We start from the raw sequence: 23,363 nt of genomic DNA, 5'->3' as shown, positions 1-23,363 counted from the left end.
AAAACCAGAACTTTCCTTAAACAATAATAAATTAAATTTAAACTTAGTTCATTTTTAAAAATGAACAGTCTTCTGGAGACTAAACATAGTGAAGGTCTTTACAATTAATCAATTCCTTACAATACATAATGTTATTTAGTGTCTTAAATTCTAATTTATTTCGTAATTTAGTTTTTATTAAAGAAATTTCAAAAAAATTTTATCTCTGCAGCAGCAGAGCTGTGTGGCGATGACATCAAGTTATATGTTACGTTTTGGATATCGTTTGTGCCAGCAATGTTAGGGGGGGTTATCGATATATCCCGAGGCGATATATCGGAGATAGGAAATGGCAACTCCAGGGGGGGAAATTCAAAAAATTGCTCCTCCTGTTAAATAGGAGTTGAAAAAGGAACGTCAATTTTTTTTTACTAGAGGTTACAACGTGGATTTTTCTGAGTCGAGGAGTTGATTTTGGATCGAGGTTGGAGACGGTCGGTCGGAAGATCGTGCTGAACGATCTTGCCTGTTTTTTTTTCTCGTCGGAGTTGTATCACGAGGTTGATTCTTGATCGAGGTTGGAGTCGGTCCATGAAAGAAATAGAAAAACGGTTGTTCGGGATTTGATTTTTGATGAAGGTTGGAGACGGTCTACCTGTAGAAGAAAAATATATAAAAAGAGAGAGGAAAGTTTTTGGTGGAAAGAGCTGGCGCCTGTAGAGGAAGTTGTGTGCTTATGAGTTGAAAAAAGCAACAACAACAACATCAACTGCAACAACAATAAGCCACGGCAACAAGCAACTGCAGCAACGGCAAAGAATCACAACAATAACGTTGCAAGCAAGAAGATTGCCAAGCATGAGGTTTTAACAGCGGCGACGGCAACAACAACAACGTCAACCCCAGCAGAGAGCGACGGCAGCTACATCCAAAGCAACGGCAGCAACAACCAGAGCAACAACAACAACAATAACAGCAGCAATATCAACTGCAACACGCAACGACAACAACAACAACAACGACCGCAACAACAACGACAACGACAGCTACAACCAGAGCATCACCGCTGGACAAGCGCGGAGAAGCATCCACGACGTGGGATAGTGGGCGAGACAACGCCGCCAACGCTGAGGCAGGAGGAGGAAATCGACTGGTGAGTCCGTTCCAAGCCCGCCCTGTTTCCGACCGCCAGTGCGCTGCGTCCAAACATTTGCAACTGTCGTCACGTTGCGTAAACATAAACAGCAATTAATTCTTTGGTTTCGAGTCCTCGATATATATTTTATTTTCCGCCGACCTTTTTTGTTGATCAGCGAATTATAAATGTTGTGAAGTAAATTAAAATTATATTAAAGTAAAATAAATTAAAGCAAATTAAAGTTCGAAATACGATATAAATTAAAGTAAAACCAACATTATTTTTGTGTAAAAATGACCGAGTAGGGACGACTAAACACATTACAATACAAACATAATTAACTACAAATTATTCGCGGCGAGATACGTATATATTTAATTTATGAATTTACATGCATGCATTTTCTCACCTTACGATACCGCCCCTTTACCAAACCTCAAGAGCTCTTAGGCAGGTCAAGGTAGACATTTAAGCGAATCAAACATACATTCATTTATATACATACATTCATTTATATACATACATACATAAATATATCTATCTGTGATATCTTTACATACCATATATAATTGTCCCTACTCCGTTATTATTCTCTTTGTTGTTCCGCCTTGTTTGTTTTATTTGCCTTTGCTTCAAATACTGTTCCGTGTAGCTGTAATGAAATTCGAATATATATTAATATTATACCTGTAAATAAATTAAATGTTAGATATTAAGAGAAATTCATGAATTATATATTAGTACTTACGTTGAACATGGTTGTGTGAGTCTTCTCAGCATGGAGGGAAGGGGGATTCCACAGCACTACGCCGGATGAGGAGTAGCCACTGAGGTGGTGGCCAACGAAAGGGAGATGGCGCCGATGTGGCCATCTCAGGCAGGGAGGGTACGCCGGGGTCCAGTTGAGGCCCTATTCAAACACAAGATGGATCAGTGAGTTGTTTATTATTGTTTTTCTTTGTACTTATCGTCGTCAATAGTTTGTTTTGAATTTCCTTTTGTTTTTGCGCAATTTTCCAATTGCGCGGCAGCTGTTTTGTTTTGTTAGTGATGTGTTTTTCTGTTGTAAAAAAAAACAGCTGTTAATATCGGTGAAGTTATCGATTGTGCGGACTGCGGGCCAGGGATGGAACTCCACCTGAGTACCGATGAGCCAGCCGGCGCGGCCCCAGGGAAGACAACCAGTCCGTAACAATATGGCGCCCAATTGAATTTTTGAAATTTGAATTCGAAAAAATAAATAAAAAAGATAGTTCCATCGATGTAGTGTATGTCCTTTTGTTGAGTGAAATTGTGTTCATCTGATGTCTTATGTGGTACGATGTAGTCACCCATAATTGCGCAGCTCTGAGCAGGATTTCATTCGGTGACAGGATCCAAGTCTTAATGTCATTTTTTTGTTGCAGTGTTTGTTCATTTTGTTGATGTGCTTGTGTCACTCTTACAAGGAAGCAGAGAGTTTGCAAAGCGTCATCGTAGCCTGGTGGCAGCAACGAACAAAGACTGTGATAAAATTGTGATATTAGATTAGCATTGTTGTATAGGTAGTTTCTCTTTGTTGTTTATGTGTACTATTTGTTCCATCTCATTTCGAGTGGCGCTTGGATGTGCGCTGGCCTGATGCTCTAGTATCAGCACAGGCGACAGGTGACCCAGGTCGATACAGGATCGATTCTGCGCCGCACCTGCCACACAGCGGACACCAAACGTGCTCAAAAGCGAGACGGAATCAAAATAGATCTCAGGTAGCGCTCCTTGGATGCCATCCATCACGAGAGTGATGGATAGAGCATCTGATTAGTGCTTAAGTGTTTGTCCATTGTTTGAATTGTGCGTAGTACAGCGTTGGTTAGGTCGTAGTGTGATGTTTTTCTCTCCCTTCCGTTTGTCAATGTTATAGAATGGAGAAAGGAAATTGTTGTTGTTAGTTTGTTTGAGTTATTTATTTATTTATTAGGAAACGTATTGATTTAAAGTATTTATTTATTTATTATAGGAGTTTGTTGGTATTTAGTGAGTTTATACGTAGCAGTAGATTAATAAAAAAATTAAAATGTCAGAAAGTCGTGAACCAGCAGTAGTATCTGAGGTGGTATCAGCAACTGCCAGCAATTCGACGAACACGGGCCGACAATTCTATCCACCGGAGTCGATGGATTCAGTCATCAAGTCGACCGTGAACGCAGCTATTGCGCAGGCCCATGAGACCTACAGCAGTTCACTGATGGAGGGTATTGCAGCAACGATACGCGATGAGATTCGCGCAGGCTTCCTGGAGATGATGAAGCTGATGCAGGAGATGATTCGGCCGCAGACGGACGGGAGTAGTGGCAGTCGTCCCGCCGATGCGCAGCAGAAATCGATGGCAGAGGCAGGAGTAATCCAGAAGAACCACCAGAATGAGCCGGAGCCGCCATTGCATAATCCGCGTCCGGATTATTTGACGGGTTGCACTGAAGATGTGTTTGATCCGTGCGCAAAGAACTGGCGGAATACCCGCGAGAACATGCGTCCAAATACTGGAGACGGACAAAAGGAATTATGTATTATTGAAGAACGATTTGGCAAGATACATATATGCCATGGATATACGTACCAAGGATGTATAAAAGTGGTGCGAAACATGAGTCGTCGAGGGCGCTCTTCACAAGGCCAACAAGACCGGTATTCACACAGAGTCCCACAGGTAGACTACGAGGTTGAAATCCCACCTTTGCGCGACAAGAGTCCATACAAGGAAGTGGAGCAGACAACAAAAACAATTAGAGGATCTGCAAGGAAGACCGTTAGGAGCCTGTCACAACAAGGATACACGATTATAGTGCGCTTGACTTACCTTCTAAGGATGTAGTGTTGGTGATCCGTTGCCCGTTTGTCTGTTTCAGTTAGTGTCGTGGGTGTAGCCTACGTTGGGCACTGCAATAGGTGCCGGCTGGTCACAAACGATCTAGGGGTATTGTTACGTTTTGGATATCGTTTGTGCCAGCAATGTTAGGGGGGGTTATCGATATATCCCGAGGCGATATATCGGAGATAGGAAATGGCAACTCAAGGGGGGGAAATTCAAAAAATTGCTCCTCCTGTTAAATAGGAGTTGAAAAAGGAACGTCAATTTTTTTTTACTAGAGGTTACAACGTGGATTTTTCTGAGTCGAGGAGTTGATTTTGGATCGAGGTTGGAGACGGTCGGTCGGAAGATCGTGCTGAACGATCTTGCCTGTTTTTCTCGTCGGAGTTGTATCACGAGGTTGATTCTTGATCGAGGTTGGAGTCGGTCCATGAAAGAAATAGAAAAACGGTTGTTCGGGATTTGATTTTTGATGAAGGTTGGAGACGGTCTACCTGTAGAAGAAAAATATATAAAAAGAGAGAGGAAAGTTTTTGGTGGAAAGAGCTGGCGCCTGTAGAGGAAGTTGTGTGCTTATGAGTTGAAAAAGCAACAACAACAACATCAACTGCAACAACAATAAGCCACGGCAACAAGCAACTGCAGCAACGGCAAAGAATCACAACAATAACGTTGCAAGCAAGAAGATTGCCAAGCATGAGGTTTTAACAGCGGCGACGGCAACAACAACAACGTCAACCCCAGCAGAGAGCGACGGCAGCTACATCCAAAGCAACGGCAGCAACAACCAGAGCAACAACAACAACAATAACAGCAGCAATATCAACTGCAACACGCAACGACAACAACAACAACAACGACCGCAACAACAACGACAACGACAGCTACAACCAGAGCATCACCGCTGGACAAGCGCGGAGAAGCATCCACGACGTGGGATAATGGGCGAGACAACGCCGCCAACGCTGAGGCAGGAGGAGGAAATCGACTGGTGAGTCCGTTCCAAGCCCGCCCTGTTTCCGACCGCCAGTGCGCTGCGTCCAAACATTTGCAACTGTCGTCACGTTGCGTAAACATAAACAGCAATTAATTCTTTGGTTTCGAGTCCTCGATATATATTTTATTTTCCGCCGACCTTTTTTTGTTGATCAGCGAATTATAAATGTTGTGAAGTAAATTAAAATTATATTAAAGTAAAATAAATTAAAGCAAATTAAAGTTCGAAATACGATATAAATTAAAGTAAAACCAACATTATTTTTGTGTAAAAAATGACCGAGTAGGGACGACTAAACACATTACAATACAAACATAATTAACTACAAATTATTCGCGGCGAGATACGTATATATTTAATTTATGAATTTACATGCATGCATTTTCTCACCTTACGATACCGCCCCTTTACCAAACCTCAAGAGCTCTTAGGCAGGTCAAGGTAGACATTTAAGCGAATCAAACATACATTCATTTATATACATACATTCATTTATATACATACATACATAAATATATCTATCTGTGATATCTTTACATACCATATATAATTGTCCCTACTCCGTTATTATTCTCTTTGTTGTTCCGCCTTGTTTGTTTTATTTGCCTTTGCTTCAAATACTGTTCCGTGTAGCTGTAATGAAATTCGAATATATATTAATATTATACCTGTAAATAAATTAAATGTTAGATATTAAGAGAAATTCATGAATTATATATTAGTACTTACGTTGAACATGGTTGTGTGAGTCTTCTCAGCATGGAGGGAAGGGGGATTCCACAGCACTACGCCGGATGAGGAGTAGCCACTGAGGTGGTGGCCAACGAAAGGGAGATGGCGCCGATGTGGCCATCTCAGGCAGGGAGGGTACGCCGGGGTCCAGTTGAGGCCCTATTCAAACACAAGATGGATCAGTGAGTTGTTTATTATTGTTTTTCTTTGTACTTATCGTCGTCAATAGTTTGTTTTGAATTTCCTTTTGTTTTTGCGCAATTTTCCAATTGCGCGGCAGCTGTTTTGTTTTGTTAGTGATGTGTTTTTCTGTTGTAAAAAAAAACAGCTGTTAATATCGGTGAAGTTATCGATTGTGCGGACTGCGGGCCAGGGATGGAACTCCACCTGAGTACCGATGAGCCAGCCGGCGCGGCCCCAGGGAAGACAACCAGTCCGTAACATATATATGAATTCTATCAAGCTTTTGAACAGCGGTTCGTCAAGACCGTTTTTTTTACTTCCAATGTCTGTCCAAAATTTACAAACGTCTTTTTCTTTTCCCTCTTTTAAAGACAGACGGAGTTGGTTCCATTGGGATATTAGATCATCGGGATCACCATTGTATAAATTTTCGAAGGTTGTCATCAAAGGTACTATTGAAAGTTCATCTTCGCTTAGAAATTTAGCTGGAGTTATTGCCTCTAAAAGTTTTACATCTTCTCTTTCGAAGTCAAATCTAATTTTTATTTGTGAAATCAGCTCAATATAAAATTCACGAATAGTTTCTTTAATTTTACACTTTTCAAATTCACTCAGATTTTCGCTATCAATATACTGCTGCGCTATTGTACCAATACAAATATTTGCTACTGGTAAAAAAGTGATTTTTATCTTTAAGGACGATATCATTCATATTTCTGTTTTTAATATAAGGAGTTTGACAGAAGTTACATGATATTAACTTAACAGAAACTTCAAGTCTATTGTGTAGGTATGGAAGTCTGACAGATTCGGATTGAAATTCAGTGCTAAGTTCATTAATAATTTTTAGAGCGTACGTTAAAAAACAACATATATGCTTTTATTTCCGGTGCTAACATAATATTGGCTAACTCCTTGGGCTTTATGTTATTGACTTCCGAACATTGGGATACAAAATAAAGCAGTAGTGCATCCCACTGCTCTACAATTCTACAAATAACTTTCTCAAGAGAAAGCCACCGTGTCATTGCTAATCCTAAGACCTTATGGGGCTTGATGTCGCAGAAGTCTTGAAATTCTTTTAGCTCTAGCACTATCTTAGGACTCCACGCGAAATAGGAATAAATGTTCCTGCACAGCTTTTCAACGTCTAATGGCAATTTTTTGCAAGAGTAGCTTGCGCACAAATGTAGTGAGTAACAAGTACACTTCATATAAAATAAGTTGGTGGCCGCTTTGAAACTGCCTTGCCACCAACACAAGCGCCTTGCGGCACGAAACATCAGTAGTTTCGTCAACAATTAGGGAAAATTTTGAATTTTTTAGCGAACTTATAATGTTTTTGAATGATTTTCCCGCCAGCTGCTCTGTCATTTGTGATGCTTTTGTTCGCCCGCACTTTACTTCTTTCGGTATTTTGGAATCCGGACAGCATACACACAGCAAGTTGGGCAGATAGTCCATAAGCGAAATTGGCAAGTTATGCATTATGACAAACATCATTAATGTGTAAATGGCATGCTGAACTTCATAATCAACTTTTTTGACCGTGAGGCGAATTCGTCCATTTTTAATTGGTTTTCCTTGCTTTTGACGTTGCGTTGATGCAGAGCCTGCTTGCTGTGCCGATCAATATGGGTAATATGGTTGAAAACAAATTTTTCACACGCCTTGCAAAAACCACGACCACCTTCGTTCTTAAGCCAGAAAACTTATACATACATAACTAAGTGTATAATGTTTTAAAAAGACTCACTTTGGCTCATCATCTACTGTCACTTGCGGAGCATTAGCTTCAGTTGCACCAGAAGCTGCCTTTTTCGTAATGAATCTATAAAATTGATATATGTACATATGTATATACTTTGTTGTTTCAAAAGACATTAGCTTACTTACCTATCCATCACTATGTATAATCTTTAAGACTGTTTAAACAATTTATTTTTCAAATTAAAGTTCAAGTTGTTTACGTAGTGATGGACCTTACGTTGGCGCATACATATTTTCTCAATTTGAGACGGAACATCGCCAATCGACTGCATCCGATATTTTTCAGTGTTTGTAATGGTTCCATTTCTAACTGATACAAAATTGTGCCTGGTGGAACAGAGCCATTTGTTAAAATAATATGTGTGAACATAAAATTTTATGAAAAAAAAAACTAGACCAGGCATATTGAAAATGTACCAAAATGAAAAAAAGTGATCCAATGTACCAACGCATAAAAAATGTACCAGTTTTGGTACATTTGTAGCAAAAATGGCAACCGTGGCTGTAATATAGTAGCACTAACCATACAATACATAGATGCGTCAAGAAAGTCTCGAAGATGAAGTCGAGTGCCTGTTCGTGTCTTCGACTCTTCGTGCCTATATACTGACAATTTACCGCCAGCGAAAATCAAAGTGCGTTGGCTTTACTCGTAATGTGTTGGCGGGTGTGGAAAAGTGCTTGGGTTCAAATCCCGTCTTTTTTTATTTATATTTTATTTTCATTTTTTACAAATTAAAAAATTTAAATATTCATTTATAAATTCTTTATTTTTATTAAAACTTATTAGGCGATGAAAAACAATTATTATTTATTTCAGAAATATTATCTAATTCTAAATGCCAAACTGTCTAGAATTGGAATGGGTTGTATGCGTGTGTAGCTTGCCCGTGTGCATTGCAAGTTGTTGTTGCAACTACAAGTGAATGGCACGCGCCAATTATTATTTTTGTTTGTCGACAGTTTAATCTGTTTTGTTTTGATTTGACAAATTTTCTTTTCTATCATTTTGACCGCGCTTTTCTTCTTCTTATTAATTTACCATAAGCTTGTGTAACATGCATATGTATGTGTTATGCAAATATGTACATATGTATGTATATGGAAAGCAAAGTGATTGGCACGCGCCAATTTTTTGTTGTTTTTTTTTGTCTATTTTCCTTTGCATTATTTAACCGCGTTTTTCTTGTTCTTTCTAATTTGTCTGCGTGTGGTAAGACTTGCGTCGATTTTTAGAGAGATTAATTGCTTGCGTTTTTTTGATTTATAAAATATTAAAATGGCAAATTTAATAAAAAAAGATGTCAGGAAAAGTGGGTTTACTTGCAGCATTGATTCATGCCAGCGAAGCTATAGGGATAGCTCAGAGCACTTTCCTGTCCGTTTGTTCCGCTTCCCGAAAAATGAAAATCTCCGTCGTGAATGGGTTTCGAAATGTAAATTACAGAAGGGAGTCAATATTGCCAGGGCGGTAATATGTAACATACATTTTGAGTCGAAGTATTTAGGGGTTAAAAAATTAAAAGCAGGGGCTTTGCCGACTCTGCGATTAGTAGATGAGCCGAAGCTAAATTTAAATACATGTTTGTTCACAGAGAACACTGATGTGTTTTCATTTTGCGAAGAGATAGAACCAATTTCTATTTTTCAAAGTGCACAAAAGCCACTGGATCCCACAAGCATTGATTGTGTGGAAATGGCAGAGAGAAAACAAAAGCTCCGTAAGCAAAGTTGATGTAGACATACCAACTAATAATAATGATATTAACTTTTGCGACAATTGCCTAAGAAAAGAACAAAACGAAATGCATTATAGGAACAAATACTGGTCAACCATTGAAGAACTCAATAAACAGAAAAGAAAGAATAATATGTATACGAAGAAAATAAGTCTGCTACAAATGAAATTAAGAAAGCAGAAAGTAAGAAAACTTAAATATTTAAAATCTAAAAAAAATGACAGCAATCTATTTGGAATTCTTGACAAGAAAGGACTATCAGAGAATTCAAACACATTTTGCAAGATGTTGATAAAGAGCAATAAAAAAAGTGGCAAGATAAAGAAAGACTAATAGCTCAAAGCATTAATTTTTATTCAGCTAAGGCGTATTCATTTATGAGGGATGATCTTGAATTGAATCTCCCATCGAAATCATCGTTACTGAGATGGTGTAATAGGCCGCTTATCGTAGTTGCAATTGACTAAGCCTAAAAGTATGCAACATTTTTTTTCGTTCTTTTTCTGTACACATACATATTTATACCTATTATTTATTATATTATTTATTTATATGTTTATTGTCCTAGTTAATTTGTATTATTTAATTTGTTTAGTTGTATAAAATAATTTGTAGTCTGAGAAAATGGTACTCAATGTCTTGTCATATTTTGTTCTGAGAAGCGGAGCTTTATTTACAAATGAGACTGAAAGCTCCAAAAATAGCGCCATCTATTGGTGGACCACGATACATGCAAGCATGAATTGCTAGATCAGCTGATCGTGTTAAGTCCAGACCACAATAGACAAGCGATTACCTTTTTGAGTTGGATTAATTGTCAAATTTCCGAAAAAAAGGTTTTTGTTGTTGGTTTTGGCTGGAAGAAAAATGGTTAGCAGGTTATGTGCAGAACCTAAGAAAAAAAATAGTGGAGAAGTGCATGTGCTTTAATAATAATAAAAAAAAAAGAAAAAAGTACATCAGTGAAGTGGTTGGTGTAGACAGATGCTTAAAACGTACTTTGCACCTTGCCGTCCACTTGTAGCTGTTTGTTCACTAGAGGAATTTGCCAACTGGCTTAAATAAACCAAGTGCCGTTTTCCAGATTAGGATTCGTCACCCAGTTATAAGTTATATTAAAACTCCGTCATAAATTATAATAACTCAGCCATAATTTATATAATAACCCAGTTACAATTTATATAAAACCCAGTTATAATTTAAAACCCAGTTATAAGTCATATAAAACTCCGTCATAAATTATAATAACCCAATATCTAATAACCCAGTTATAATTTATATCAAACCCGGTATTAAGCTGAATATAATGACCCAGTCATAATGTATATAAAACCCCGTGTGTAACTTATAATAACCCAGTGGTAGAATTTTAAATTAATTTAAAATGAAACTTCAACACACACAACTGCTTGATTAACGGCCAACCACCAAAAGCTCCAAGTCGCAGCTGTGCTGGACACATCAGCTGTCTGGGCAACGCAAACAGATGAGCTGTTGCTAGCTGCAGACGCTCATTGAGCACAGGAGAATTGCTTCCCAGCAGGTTGTGTTTCTACTGCAAAACACCTGCGTCCGGCCGCCTTGCGATCTCCGTTGGCTAGTTGCTCCGCACTTGTGGTGGCATCGAGGCCGAGTATCTGCGTCACCCAGGAGGAAGGCGAACGGCTGACTAACAGCTTATTTTTTTGTTTGTTTGTTTATCATTGTTAATTTACGTTATGTTGTTTAACTATGCATCTATAAGTGATAGTCCATCAATGTTGTAAGTGTAATATGATGTGGCGAGAAAGTTGAACCAACAACTTTTCTGGGTCCTTCATAATACAAGTACCACTGTACTATTGTATAAAATAGAAATGGCAATCATTTAAGAAGGCATGTAAGGCAACACCTATAGGCAAAATATCTTTGTAAAATTGTATTTAGTTATAAAATTTAATGTTTTTGTATTGCCTGAAAAGCATGTAAAACCATACTTGCATACCTTTGTATGTATGCATGTTTGTTTTGATCGACGCTACCGGTCATAGCAAGCAGCTTTCATGCAGGCGCAAGAGCTCGCAATTATTATTATTCCCCACAGATACACCACAGACAGGCACCAACACAAGGAAAGATCTTTCTGCGTGGGAGTCTCTAATGTATGTAAGTCTGTTTCACTCTAACTAATTAATAATCTATGAGCTAGAGCTAAAGCTTCCCTGTTGCTTGTGGTCATCTGACCATAGCGCGGCTACAGCTGTCTGCAGTCCCAGCGGTCAGTGACCTTGCGAGACTGGCAATAGCAAAACATTTCATTTAGTGACAGCCATCAGCTGATCCTCATTTTTATTTGCATCTAGTGTTTGCCTATATTCGGTGTGATGGTCTAACATTGCATTTCGAAATGAACCCAAAACTAGTTCATTTTAGCTAATTTTTTTTCCTTCTCTTAATTTATACAACATTTAAATGCTAAAATAATTATTTATATTATATTTATGCTAGAACATATTTTATATTTATAGGTTAATTATTTTTAGTATTTATTTATTTATTTTTTCCTTTTTGGCCTTATTTAATTAATTCTGTCTCATACACACTTACTATGTTTGTCCGTTAAATTATTTATTTATTTATTTTTCTTGTCATTTTTTTTGTCAATTAATAATGTTGTTATTATTCAAATTATTTTTGCTATCTGTTAATAAATTAAGTATGTCCGCTTAATTGCCTATTTTTATTTGGAACCATGATTAACCAAGCAGGAGTAGGTTAGCCGAACCACTGTCTTTTAGGGATCCTGCCAACTTTTTAGTTTTTGGCAATGAATGCAGGATCACGGTAGGGTGGGCGTCTGCACACAATAACAGCTGTGTTGCATGAGAGAGTGGCTCCGTCTTCTTTGTTAACCTACCTTCCTCTCCTTCCCTTTATTTTCTCTTTCACTATTGTTTATTGTAACCTTCCCATTACACTCCTTCTTTTCTGTCTTCCCTTATGTACGCGAATTTTAAATGTATTATTGTTATAAGTGGTGCGTCCTATTAGTTGGCCCTTTCCTTGAACCCCATGCTATCTGAGCAAAGCCCGGAGAAGCCAGCGCGTACGCCACACTAGTAAACCTTCCACCAGCACCAGACGAATACCTCCTTAGTGATTCGTTACAATGGGCACCAATAAAAAAATATGACTCCGGATCTGAATGACCACTTAATAAATGCATTGAAAGAAATATTTTCAAAAATGGATGGCAATAGTAAGAATGCCGTATTATTATTTGATGAGATGTCAATACGGAAAGGGCTACAATATAATTCCCACCATGACGAAGTGGAAGGTTCTGTGGACGATGGCTATGAAAAATCAGGAGAACTATGCAAGCAGATTTGCGTTTTTATGGTGCGAGGCCTTTATGCCAATTGGAAATTTGTTTTAAGCTACTTTGCTACATCCACTGGACTGTCAGCCATCAAATTAAAAGAACTCATTAACAAAAATATAATTGTCGCACAAAACATAGGCCTAACTATCAGAGCAGTGGTGATCAAGGCCCGAATAACAGAGGAGCCTTAACCAAATATGGGGTGAATAACGAAACACCATACTTTTTTTGTTAATGAGCAGAAAATTCACACAATTTATGATGTTCCTTTCGGAATATTTTAATGCGTAATTCGATTAAGACCCCAGATGGCCAGGTCTCATGGCAAATTGTTGTTAAATTGTTTGAGATTGACACAAACAACAGTTCAGCTCGATTATGCCCTAAGCTATCAAGGAAGCACGTATGTATATCCTAATTCCTTTGAAAAAATGAAAGTTAAATATGCCACACAGGTATTTAGCCACACAGTAGCATCAGCCATTTATATTTTAATTAAAAATGGAATATTCATTGATTGCGAAGATGTAGCACTCTCCACAGCCAAGTTTATTGAAAGGATTTATAAGCTGTTTGATTGCCTTAATAGCAACAATTTATATGATAAAAATCCAAATAGGTTTGCTGTTCAACAAAATAGTGACACGGAAAATTATATGATAGAAAGAAGGACTATTTAATGAAATGTCAATACTCCAACAAAGTTTATTGCATAGATGGACTGATACTATCAATAAATTCAATTTTAATGCTGGCAGAAGATGTATGGAGTGAACGTGATGCATACTTTTTAATATTGTCAAGACTAAATCAGGATCCACTGGAACATTTATTTTATTTAATAAGAAGTAGAGGCGCTACTAATAATAATCCAATGCTGTTTGAATTCAATGCAATAATTTCCAAGATGTTGTCAATGAAAATCATCACGTCAAGAAAAACAACTGGAAATTGTGAGCCAGATGATGATATGTTAAAGATTTAGAGCTGAAACTTATATATTTGATATTGTTGATGCCAGATGATGGCAGGAGTGACCACTCAAAACAGCTGACAGTGTGGTCGCGATCGATTGATATCGATAGCGACAAAGTTAGTATACTGTGCGTGTGACCTTGTCACACGCGCAGTCACACTGATCTAGTTTATCCTCATGTTGGTCACCCTGCCCACTTTTAGTGCTTTTTCATATAACATATGTTCTACTATTCTGACCGGCACAACAAGTGTATTTTTCAAGAGTGCAATAAAAGTAATTGTAAAGTTACAAGTTCTACCAATTTCCAAAGTTGAAATGTTATTATTTATCTGGAAGACGCCCCCCTACACATTTTGGTCCTTCGAGCCGGATATATGATTGGATTCGCTCGACCCCAGCAATAGCATTGGTTTTTTCAAGATAAGTGATACACTTTCATACATTCTCCATACATTTTGTGCAAGTGTCGTGTTCGCGCCATACTCTTTTTCCTTGTACATTATATATATGTGACACAGCATATATATAAGTACATAAGCGTTCTACCGGCTTTCTTTCCGCAATCTTTTCTACTTTGTGTATACTTTGCACCGTATATATAACACGTGGGCTGAAAAGTCCCGGGCCTTACACATAGGTGTCGCTAGTTTTATGCAGTCACCTATTTTTCAGTTAATACAATCCTTCAGAAGACAGCTGCTACAATTTCATGATATTCTATTCATTAGTTTGTAAGTTATTGAGCTAAGAGTGACACTACTTTTGCTATTTTCAAAATAATGGATCAAAAGCAAGTTCGTGTTCTAATCTTACACTGCTACTTGATGGGAAAAAATACCGTTTAAGCACAGTTTTGGCTTGAATAGTGTTATGGGGACTCCTCTCCATCAGAAACAACAATTAAACGTTGGTTTACTGACTTCAAACTTGGTCGTAGAGACACCGATTATGCAGACCCCAGTGGACGTCCAATTGGGGAGGTCTCACCAGAAAACATCAAAAAAATCCACAAAATCGTTTTGAATGATCGAAAATTAAATTTGCGTGAGTTAACTAACATCGTAAAGATATCAAAAGAACATGTTGGCCTAATATTGCATGAACATTTGACTATGAGAAAGCTCTCTTCAAAGTGGCTGCCGCGTTTGCTCACTTTTGACCATCAACAAGAATGTGTTCATGATTCAATGACAGTGACAAAACTACATGAATTTAACTTCGAATTGCTCCCACATCCACTGTATTTGCCAGATTAGGCTCCCAGCGACTTCTGGAGGTTCGCAGTCCTGAAAAAATATTCGCCGGTAAAAAATTTCGTAGGAATGAAGAGGTTATCACTGAAATTGAAGCCTATTTTGAGGCAAAAAATAAATCGTTCTAAAAAATTTATATTGAAATGTTACAGCGGCTATGAAATGATTGCAATGCTCTTGATAAAGATTAAATTAATGAGTAACGCCAATTTTGATCCAAAAAAAGCGTGTTTTCTATGTTAGGCCCGGGACTTTTCAGCCCATGTGTTATTTATATCCTTATATGTATATGTATGTGTAAGTATTTATACAGTTTAAAAGAGTTCGCTTATATTTTCCAATTTGGCCGCTGTTGTATGTACTTTGTGACATCTCTGTCGTTTCGCGTTTGTCTGCTTTTTGACACACTCCAGTGTATGCGACCTCTTCGTGTTATTTTACTCTAAATAACAAGGAAGTTGCACTCTATTAAGAACAAACGCGCGTAGATCCACTACACTCCATATATTTATATATACCTATATATATATACATATACATACGACATATATACATCCACATACGACACACATACATACACGTACACTTCCATACACGACACTTACACACATATACACTCCGTATATGTTCCATATATACTGATAATATATATATATAAGTCCATTATTACACATATAATATACATATAGTATCACATACATACACGTACACTTCCGTACACGTTACATATACACTCCGTATATGCTCCTTATAAATTGATATTATATATTGAAATCCGTTACTACACATACAACATATATATTATCATATCCATTTCCGTATACATCCAAATCCGCCACTCCTGCCGCTCAACTCCGAGTTTAAGTTGATCGTCCGTCGCCGTCTGCTTCTTCTGCAACTACACGATCCGTCCAGGCTAAACTTAGCAACACCCGTGCGATGGCTCTCAGCAACTTCGTCGCCGTCACTGACAGACTGGTGCACTTTGAGAGTCGGGTCAGAGGGCCTGCAGCCGAAGAAGACAATGTACACACGTACGAGATCCGTCGTGACCGCCTGCAAGCCCTCTGGGACAGTGTAGAGACCGCTTATGCCACGTGCGCTGATGCACTGCATCGAGACGGCGACAACGAAGGCATACAGGCCATGGAGGCCAAATATGACCACTGCTATGCAGTGTATGAGCGGTGTCTCGCCCATGTAAAGGGGTAAATTACCCAATTTTCCGAATCAACCAGGAGTGAAGCATCCGCTCCTCCTGTGTACTCCAGTGGCTGCCGGCTCCTCCAATCGACACCGAAGTATTCCGTGGGGATTACTTGCGGTGGCCGACCTTCCGTGATCTTTTCACGGCCATCTACGTCAACAATCCGAGGTTGACTCCGGTTGAGAAACTATTCCATCTCAATTCAAAAACCGCAGATGAGGCCAATGAGATCGTAGCCAAATTTCCGCTGACGAACGATGGTTTCGCGTCGGCTTGGAGTGCTCTCTGCGAGCGATTCGAAAACAAGCGCTTGTTAATAACGAGCCAGTTAAAAATTCTCTTCAACCTGTCCACGGTTTCGCAAGAGTCTGGAGCAGCGATTAAGGAGCTGCATGGCACAATTCAGCGGTGCTTGACCGCTCTTGACCACTCAGACATTTCAGTCTCTAGTCCAGGGGTGCTCAACGCCTATACACTGAGTGCACTTTTGTTTTTGTAGATGCTCTGTGCTTATGGCTAGTGCGCCCATACGCACCGTGCATATGGGCTTCGATTTGCATGCGAAACAAAAACAATTTTGCTTGTTTCTCCTTTACATCTCTTTCCGTCGTCACGCTTCGCTGACCGCAATGTATTTTGTTTTTGTTTTTTCCTCGAACACATACACTGGAACTTATTTTTCTGTCTGCGTTGGCTTTTGATTTATTAAAATGCGTAATATGCTTCGTAGTTCTGGATGTAAATACAAAATACAATCGTAATTTCTCTCAGTGCACAGCTGCGCCTCAACACAAAAGCGCCGCTAAATATGTACACGTTTTCTTGTGTCTGTGTTAGTAGACGCACTGCCATAAGACGAATTTGAGCACCCCTGCTCTAGTCCTTTCGCCGACTGCATCCTGGTCTTTCTTTGCTCATCCAAGCTCCCCAAACTTACACTCTCACTATGGGAGCAATCATTGGTGGACAAGACCAAGATTCCCGCATGGCAGGACATGAGCCCATTCCTCAACGAGCGTTATCGTACGCTCGAGGCTGTTGAGGACGTGACGCAAAAAACCTCGCAGAACTCTACCGCTGGACCATCCCGTCCACAGCAGAGTTCAAAGCGAATTAACTCTTTCAAGGCCCGAGTCACTCAGAGAGGCAAATCGTGTGACTTGTGCTCAAAAGAGAATCACCCTGTCCGGGTTTGTCCAAGCTTCCTTGAAATGTCGGTCAATGATCGGATGAGCTACATCAAACAGAAAAGTCTCTGTTTAAACTGCTTCGCAAGAGGTCACCAACTCCGAGAGTGTACGAGTGCGCACAATTGCTTGACATGCAAGAGGCGGCACCACACTCTTCTCCATCGGGGCGACAGTGCCCACAATGGTGCCTCTTCCACTCCATCCACACTTCCCAATATACAGTCCACTCCGAATCAATCGGCAACAAATGTACAAAATTACTTTGCCATTAACGCTCAGAACATCCTTCTCGGCACGGCGGTTGTCAATGTATGCCATCTAGGTACTACATACACCGCACGAGCACTAATCGACTCAGGGTCCGAAGCGACTTTCATTTCTGAGCGTTTATTCCAGCGCATAAAGTTGCCATTCCAATCCGTGCAAGCCCAAGTATCTGGGCTGAATCATGCAATTGCGGCCCAACCGCAGAAGTTATGCAACTTCAGCATTGGTTGTCCAACGAAGCCGAGGCTCCATATCGAGACCTCAGCGTTCGTTATTCCACAACTGGCAGACAAGCTGCCACCATTCCTTGTGCCGAAAGGCTTCCTAAAGGATCTACCAGCGATTGAACTGGCAGATCCAAACTTCTACAAAAGTGCTCAGATTGACATCTTAATTGGCGCGGATATCCTTCCGTCAGTCATCCTGAGCGGTTCCCGGCCAAACATTTGTGGCTCACTCCTTGGCCAACAAACCGTGTTTGGTTGGATTCTCACCGGCCCCGTCTCCCAGAATGTGTCGACAACTGTCTCTGCGTTTTCGACAAGAGTCGCTATCCAAGCAGACGATCAACTCGACAGACTAAACTCCAAAGTTTGGGAGGCGGAGGATATTCCGTCGAAGCTGGTTAGCTGCGAAAACACAACTTCACGCAGCAGATGTGGCAGATCTCGGGTGACTCTTCCATTCCGGAAGCCCGTCACCACTCCTAATTTGTATCTGCCTCATCATTCATCCAAACCAGATAGGCATCGACACAAAGACGAATAACCTCCTACTTCGTTTCTCTATTCGTCGTCCTGTGCTGTCCTATACTGTGAAGAAGCTACTGTAATAATCATTTGTTCTTGTTTCATTCCATGTTGTATGCCCTTCTCCGTGTGGATGGGCCTCAACTCTATTACATGATTGCTGCCATGGGACCCAAGTACCACAAATTTATTTGGTGGAACCAGCCAAATACGTGAATGCCAAGTCGTCAGTGACGACGCGACGACCAGCCGGAAACAACTCGATCTTGAACTCCAGCACGGCCACGTTCCCGCTCGCCGTCCCCCATGAACAGGCCTCACCTTTGGGGAGTTTCCAACTTCGCTCACATCCTTTCCCCCTCCGTCCCTGGTGCTCGGCACTGATGTGTATCCTCACATCATTCAACATGGCATTCTGCCGAGCACCAACGATTTGCCAATGGCCCAGAATTCCACATTGAGTTGGATTCTGTCCGGTCCATGTGGACAATAAATCCGTTTGCAACTCATTGCAAGGGGGGGGAGGATGTTGATGCCAGATGATGGCAGGAGTGACCACTCAAAACAGCTGACAGTGTGGTCGCGATCGATTGATATCGATAGCGACAAAGTTAGTATACTGTGCGTGTGACCTTGTCACACGCGCAGTCACACTGATCTAGTTTATCCTCATGTTGGTCACCCTGCCCACTTTTAGTGCTTTTTCATATAACATATGTTCTACTATTCTGACCGGCACAACAAGTGTATTTTTCAAGAGTGCAATAAAAGTAATTGTAAAGTTACAAGTTCTACCAATTTCCAAAGTTGAAGTGTTATTATTTATCTGGAAGACGCCCCCCTACACAGATATCGATAATGAAATCGAAATGGAATATGCACAACCAGCTCTCAGTTATGCTAGTGAGAATGCACTAGGATATTTTATTGGATTTTTGATATATAAATCACAATTGAAATTTAAATGTAATATTTGCCAAATAATTTTATTAAAGGATGAACTTGCGGATTTTGAACAGAGCGAACATTTCCTGTTTAATAAAAATTTTAAAACTATTAATGATAATTTAAAATTAAAAGCCCCACAAGACGACATCTACGAATTATTAAAACTACACTACATGGTATTTCACAAATTTTTTAAAAATGTTCCATATGCCCGAAAAATTAAGGAAACTATTGTAAATGAATGTATTGCGCAAGTGGAAAGCGTGGAAAAATACTCAAAATGGTATTCAAAATGGCATATGTACATGCAATGAGCACCGACTATTTATAGTAAATTATTTCATACTCGTCCTGCTTCGAAAAAAACAGTATTTGGCTAACGGAGAAGCCAAAAGCACCCGCAAACTAGAAATTATAAAATCTTAAAAATAAAAATCTAAGAAGCCTTATTAATCGCAGAATCGTCAAAGCCAAGTTTGTCAGTCCGTATATGTGGGGGGAACGTAAACAAACACAAATAATTAGATTAGGTGGGGAACATGGAGATTTACAAATAATCTCAAGTCGACTCGAAGACCATTTGATGACCCCATTGCACTTGCAATGGCCTCCTCGTGGTGTTCCCTGGATACCGATCAAGTAAATTTACTTAATTGGTAACTAATTCAAGCGGCGACAAACAAAAATAATCATAAATCACTTGTAGTTGCAATAACAAATCTTGCAAAGTGTACACACATACACACGGGCAAGCTACACACGCATACAACCCACCCCAATTTTAGACAGTTTGGCATTTAGAATTAGATAATATTTCTGAAATAAATAATAATTGTTTTTCATCGCCTAATAAGATGTAATAAAAAAAATAAGAAATTTATAAATGAATATTTAAATTTTTTAATTTGTAAAAAATGAAAGTATAAATAAAAAATGAAAATAAAATATAAATAAAAAAAGACGGGAATTGAACCCAAGCACTTTTCCACACCCGCCAACACATTACGAGTAAAGCCAACGCACTTTGATTTTCGCTGGCGGTAAATTGTCAGTATATAGGCACGAAGAGTCGAAGGCACGAACAGTCACTCGACTTCATCTTCGAGACTTTCGTCGCGGCAAAACAAAATTGACGTGCGCTAGCTGCTTGTCAGTGAGGCAACTGCACGTTGCAAAACTTCATATGCATACACATACTAATATAGGCGAGCATGTAGATACATACACGCATACATAGAAACGAAAGCAGAGCGCAACGAAATGCGCCTGTGCTCATCGCTCCGCATTTGATCTGCGACTGAACTAGAGGTGCAGAAACATCGAGTGAAGCATCGATAACATCGATGTTTTCAAAACATCGAAACCATCGATGGTTCGTGATCACCATCGATGTTTTCACTAACAACTCTGCGCTCGGTACGAACAAATTGTAAGTCAATTAATTTCTTAATTTTTTTCTAACAACTAACAAAATTGTTGATAATATTTAGGATTTCTAGTTGGTGGTTTGGTGGACGTTGATGGATGACGAAGGCAAGATGGAGAATTACGTGAAAAGTAAGTTATATATCTTCTTTACAAGCCCACGCTTCTCTTAGATATGTGTTCATGTATGTGTATGTACAAACATACATTCATAAATTAGCGAAAAATAACTAATGCCGCAAAAATTTGGCGCAAGCCTTAAAATAAAGTAGCTAGTAGTTGTAGTAGTAGTTTGATTATGTTGTTTAGTGAATATTTTAAATTACATACAGATAAGTAACATCCTTTTTTTATTTATTGGTGTAATAGGAGCGGAACCGACAGAGGAAGTGGAGACGGAGTCAGGACAAAAGCGTAAAAGGGTGCGATCAGTGGTTTGGGACCACTTCAAAAAGAGCAACGACAAAGCGTACTGCATTTGCAACTACTGTGGAAAACATCTTAAGACAGCTGGCAATACATCAAACTTGCTGGACCATCTTAAGCGTTTGCATCCGAGTCGCATGACCGCTGATAAGGAACCAATGCCTAAAACGATGGCAATTTTTTTGAACAAGGAGCCGTTCTATGGCAGTGACTCAAATATAAAAAAAAGGCTGGATAAAAAAGTGATGAATATGCTTGCCAAAGACGTATGTACGTCCGTTTAGTTTCGTTGATGACGAAGGATTTGTCGAGCTCATGCAAGAAGCGGTCCCGCGCTACAAGTTGCCGAGCGGAATGTATTTTCGCGATGTGATGCTTCCAACGGAATATGAACAGCTAAGCCTTAAGTTGCGTGCAGCTTTGGAGACCGTTAAGCATGTTGGGCTGACAACCGATCTTTCCAAACGGCCAAAACATCGCAGACTCAATAATCTCAATGTTGGCTAAGTGGGGTCTTCTGTCGAAGGTTGTCACCGTTACAACGGGCAATGATACTACCATGAAAAAAGCGTGCGATATATTAGCTTTCAAGCATTTACCCTTTTTGGCACACACAATAAATCTACTTGCTCAGGACATTTTAAAACTGGCAGCAGTAAATGGTATTATCTCAAAATGCAAACGAATAGTCACTTACTTCAAGCAAAGCACAATAGCCACAGCTAAATTAAAGGAAGTCCAGAATACAAATTAGCCGCTTGTCTTAATTCAGGAAGTAAGCACTAGGTGGAACAGTGCACACGCAATGATCAAAGGAATTTTACAAATAAACGAATATGTTACATTGACATTGTTAAAATTGCGAAATGGCCCTTCACCGATCACAACTGAAGAACTCGAGGTCTTGGATGACCTGTCGGACTTGCTGTCACCTTTTCAGGAAGCGATTCTTTCGGTATCGACTAACACAAAAGTTTCTGTGTCCCTTATCATTCCCGTCATTGCCGAGATTCATCACAAAATGAATCAATTAAATGCAAAGTTACGAACACAGGAAGGAAAAGATATATATGACCTTGTTAAGAAACGCTTAGTGGAAAGACTGGATACTTTTGAAACGCGCACAATTCCTCGCATCGCTACTCTTGTTGATCCTCGCTTCAAAAAAGATGGCTTTCTCAGACCTTCAAATGCAGATCAAGCAGCCAAAGCATTGGAGCTGGAATTACTGTCGTTTAAGTCTACAACTCCACGACGTCCACCAACACCACCAGAGCCAACGTCAAACGAGCTAAATTTCAGATTTTCATTTTTGCAAAACAAATCAAAAGTGAAGACCACCCGAGCCGATGCCATTATTACCACAAGGCATTTTATGGAAAAGGAAAACGCTCCTGACACTTGCGATTGGGAGGTATGATTTTCAAATAATTATGACAAACATGTTAAATAAAAAATACATTTTACAGATGACTGATGACAACGATCATCGTCCTGTGAGTCTGAAAGGGTGTTCAGCAAAGCTGGACAAATTGTATCTGATCGCAGAACTAGACTTAAACCTGAAGTTGTTGATCAACTTCTTTTCCTCAACAAAAATAGACGCTTAAATGATCTCAAATAAACCTAATTGTTATCGTTTGTACTGTTTTGCCTTTTCTTTTTTTTTTTGTTAAACATCGATGATTCACTCGATGTTTTTTTTTTAAACATCGAAAACATCGATGGACACGAACATCGATGATTCTGCACCTCTAGACTGAACTCAACGCTGCGCGCTGCGTTAGAACTTCGAATTTTCGAATGAGCCGAAGAGGCTCGGTGTTCGAATCGCAGCGCACGTTTTGGTTGTATGACTTGACGTATCTATGTATTGTATGGTTAGTGCTATTATTTATTATATTATTTATTTATATGTTTATTGTCCTATTTAATTTATATTATTTAATTTGTTTAGTTGTAGAAAATTATTTTTGTAGTCTGAGAAAATGGTACTAAATGTCTTGTCATGTTTTTGTTTTGCGAAGTGGAGCTTTAGTTATCCATGAGTCTGAAAGCTCCAAAAGTAGCGCCATCTAATGGTGGACTACGATACTGGCAAGCATGAATTAAAAGATCAGCCGATCGTGTTAAGTCCACACCAAAATATGTAGATTATCGATTACCTTT

The 23,363-nt window shown here is 39.3% G+C and overlaps 3 protein-coding genes across 4 annotated transcripts; 2 read left to right on the top strand and 1 right to left on the bottom strand.

Moving 5' to 3' along the window:
• Positions 1-245: 245 nt before the first annotated feature.
• LOC132797890 (uncharacterized) lies at positions 246-1,948 on the bottom strand. Of its 2 annotated transcripts, none has more exons than XR_009633817.1 (3): positions 1,866-1,937; positions 1,678-1,804; positions 246-634 (listed from the first exon to the last, which is right to left on the bottom strand). XR_009633817.1 is itself a non-coding variant. In XM_060809638.1 (3 exons), the coding sequence occupies exons 1-3, from the start codon at positions 1,895-1,897 to the stop codon at positions 411-413; spliced, it is 348 nt and encodes a 115-aa protein (XP_060665621.1). In that variant the 5' UTR covers positions 1,898-1,948. The 2 variants fall into 2 exon arrangements, 1 of the variants encoding a protein (XP_060665621.1); XM_060809638.1 differs by having other exon boundaries at positions 411-634; positions 1,678-1,769; positions 1,866-1,948.
• Positions 1,949-15,921: 13,973 nt separating this feature from the next.
• LOC132797900 (uncharacterized) lies at positions 15,922-18,414 on the top strand. Its single transcript, XM_060809650.1, has 3 exons — positions 15,922-16,182; positions 16,254-16,597; positions 17,070-18,414. The coding sequence occupies exons 1-3, from the start codon at positions 15,922-15,924 to the stop codon at positions 18,412-18,414; spliced, it is 1,950 nt and encodes a 649-aa protein (XP_060665633.1).
• A 2,327-nt stretch (positions 18,415-20,741) lies between these two features.
• Positions 20,742-22,814, top strand: LOC132797889 (uncharacterized). Its single transcript, XM_060809637.1, has 4 exons — positions 20,742-20,772; positions 20,834-20,900; positions 21,138-22,608; positions 22,664-22,814. The coding sequence occupies exons 3-4, from the start codon at positions 22,000-22,002 to the stop codon at positions 22,802-22,804; spliced, it is 750 nt and encodes a 249-aa protein (XP_060665620.1). The 5' UTR covers positions 20,742-20,772; positions 20,834-20,900; positions 21,138-21,999; the 3' UTR covers positions 22,805-22,814.
• Positions 22,815-23,363: the final 549 nt, after the last annotated feature.

Source organism: Drosophila nasuta, unplaced genomic scaffold (assembly GCF_023558535.2).
Source record: "Drosophila nasuta strain 15112-1781.00 unplaced genomic scaffold, ASM2355853v1 ctg30_pilon, whole genome shotgun sequence".
NCBI lineage: Eukaryota > Metazoa > Arthropoda > Insecta > Diptera > Drosophilidae > Drosophila > Drosophila nasuta.
Note: the sequence above shows the minus strand (reverse complement) of the source record. Positions and strands in the feature narration are given on the sequence as shown.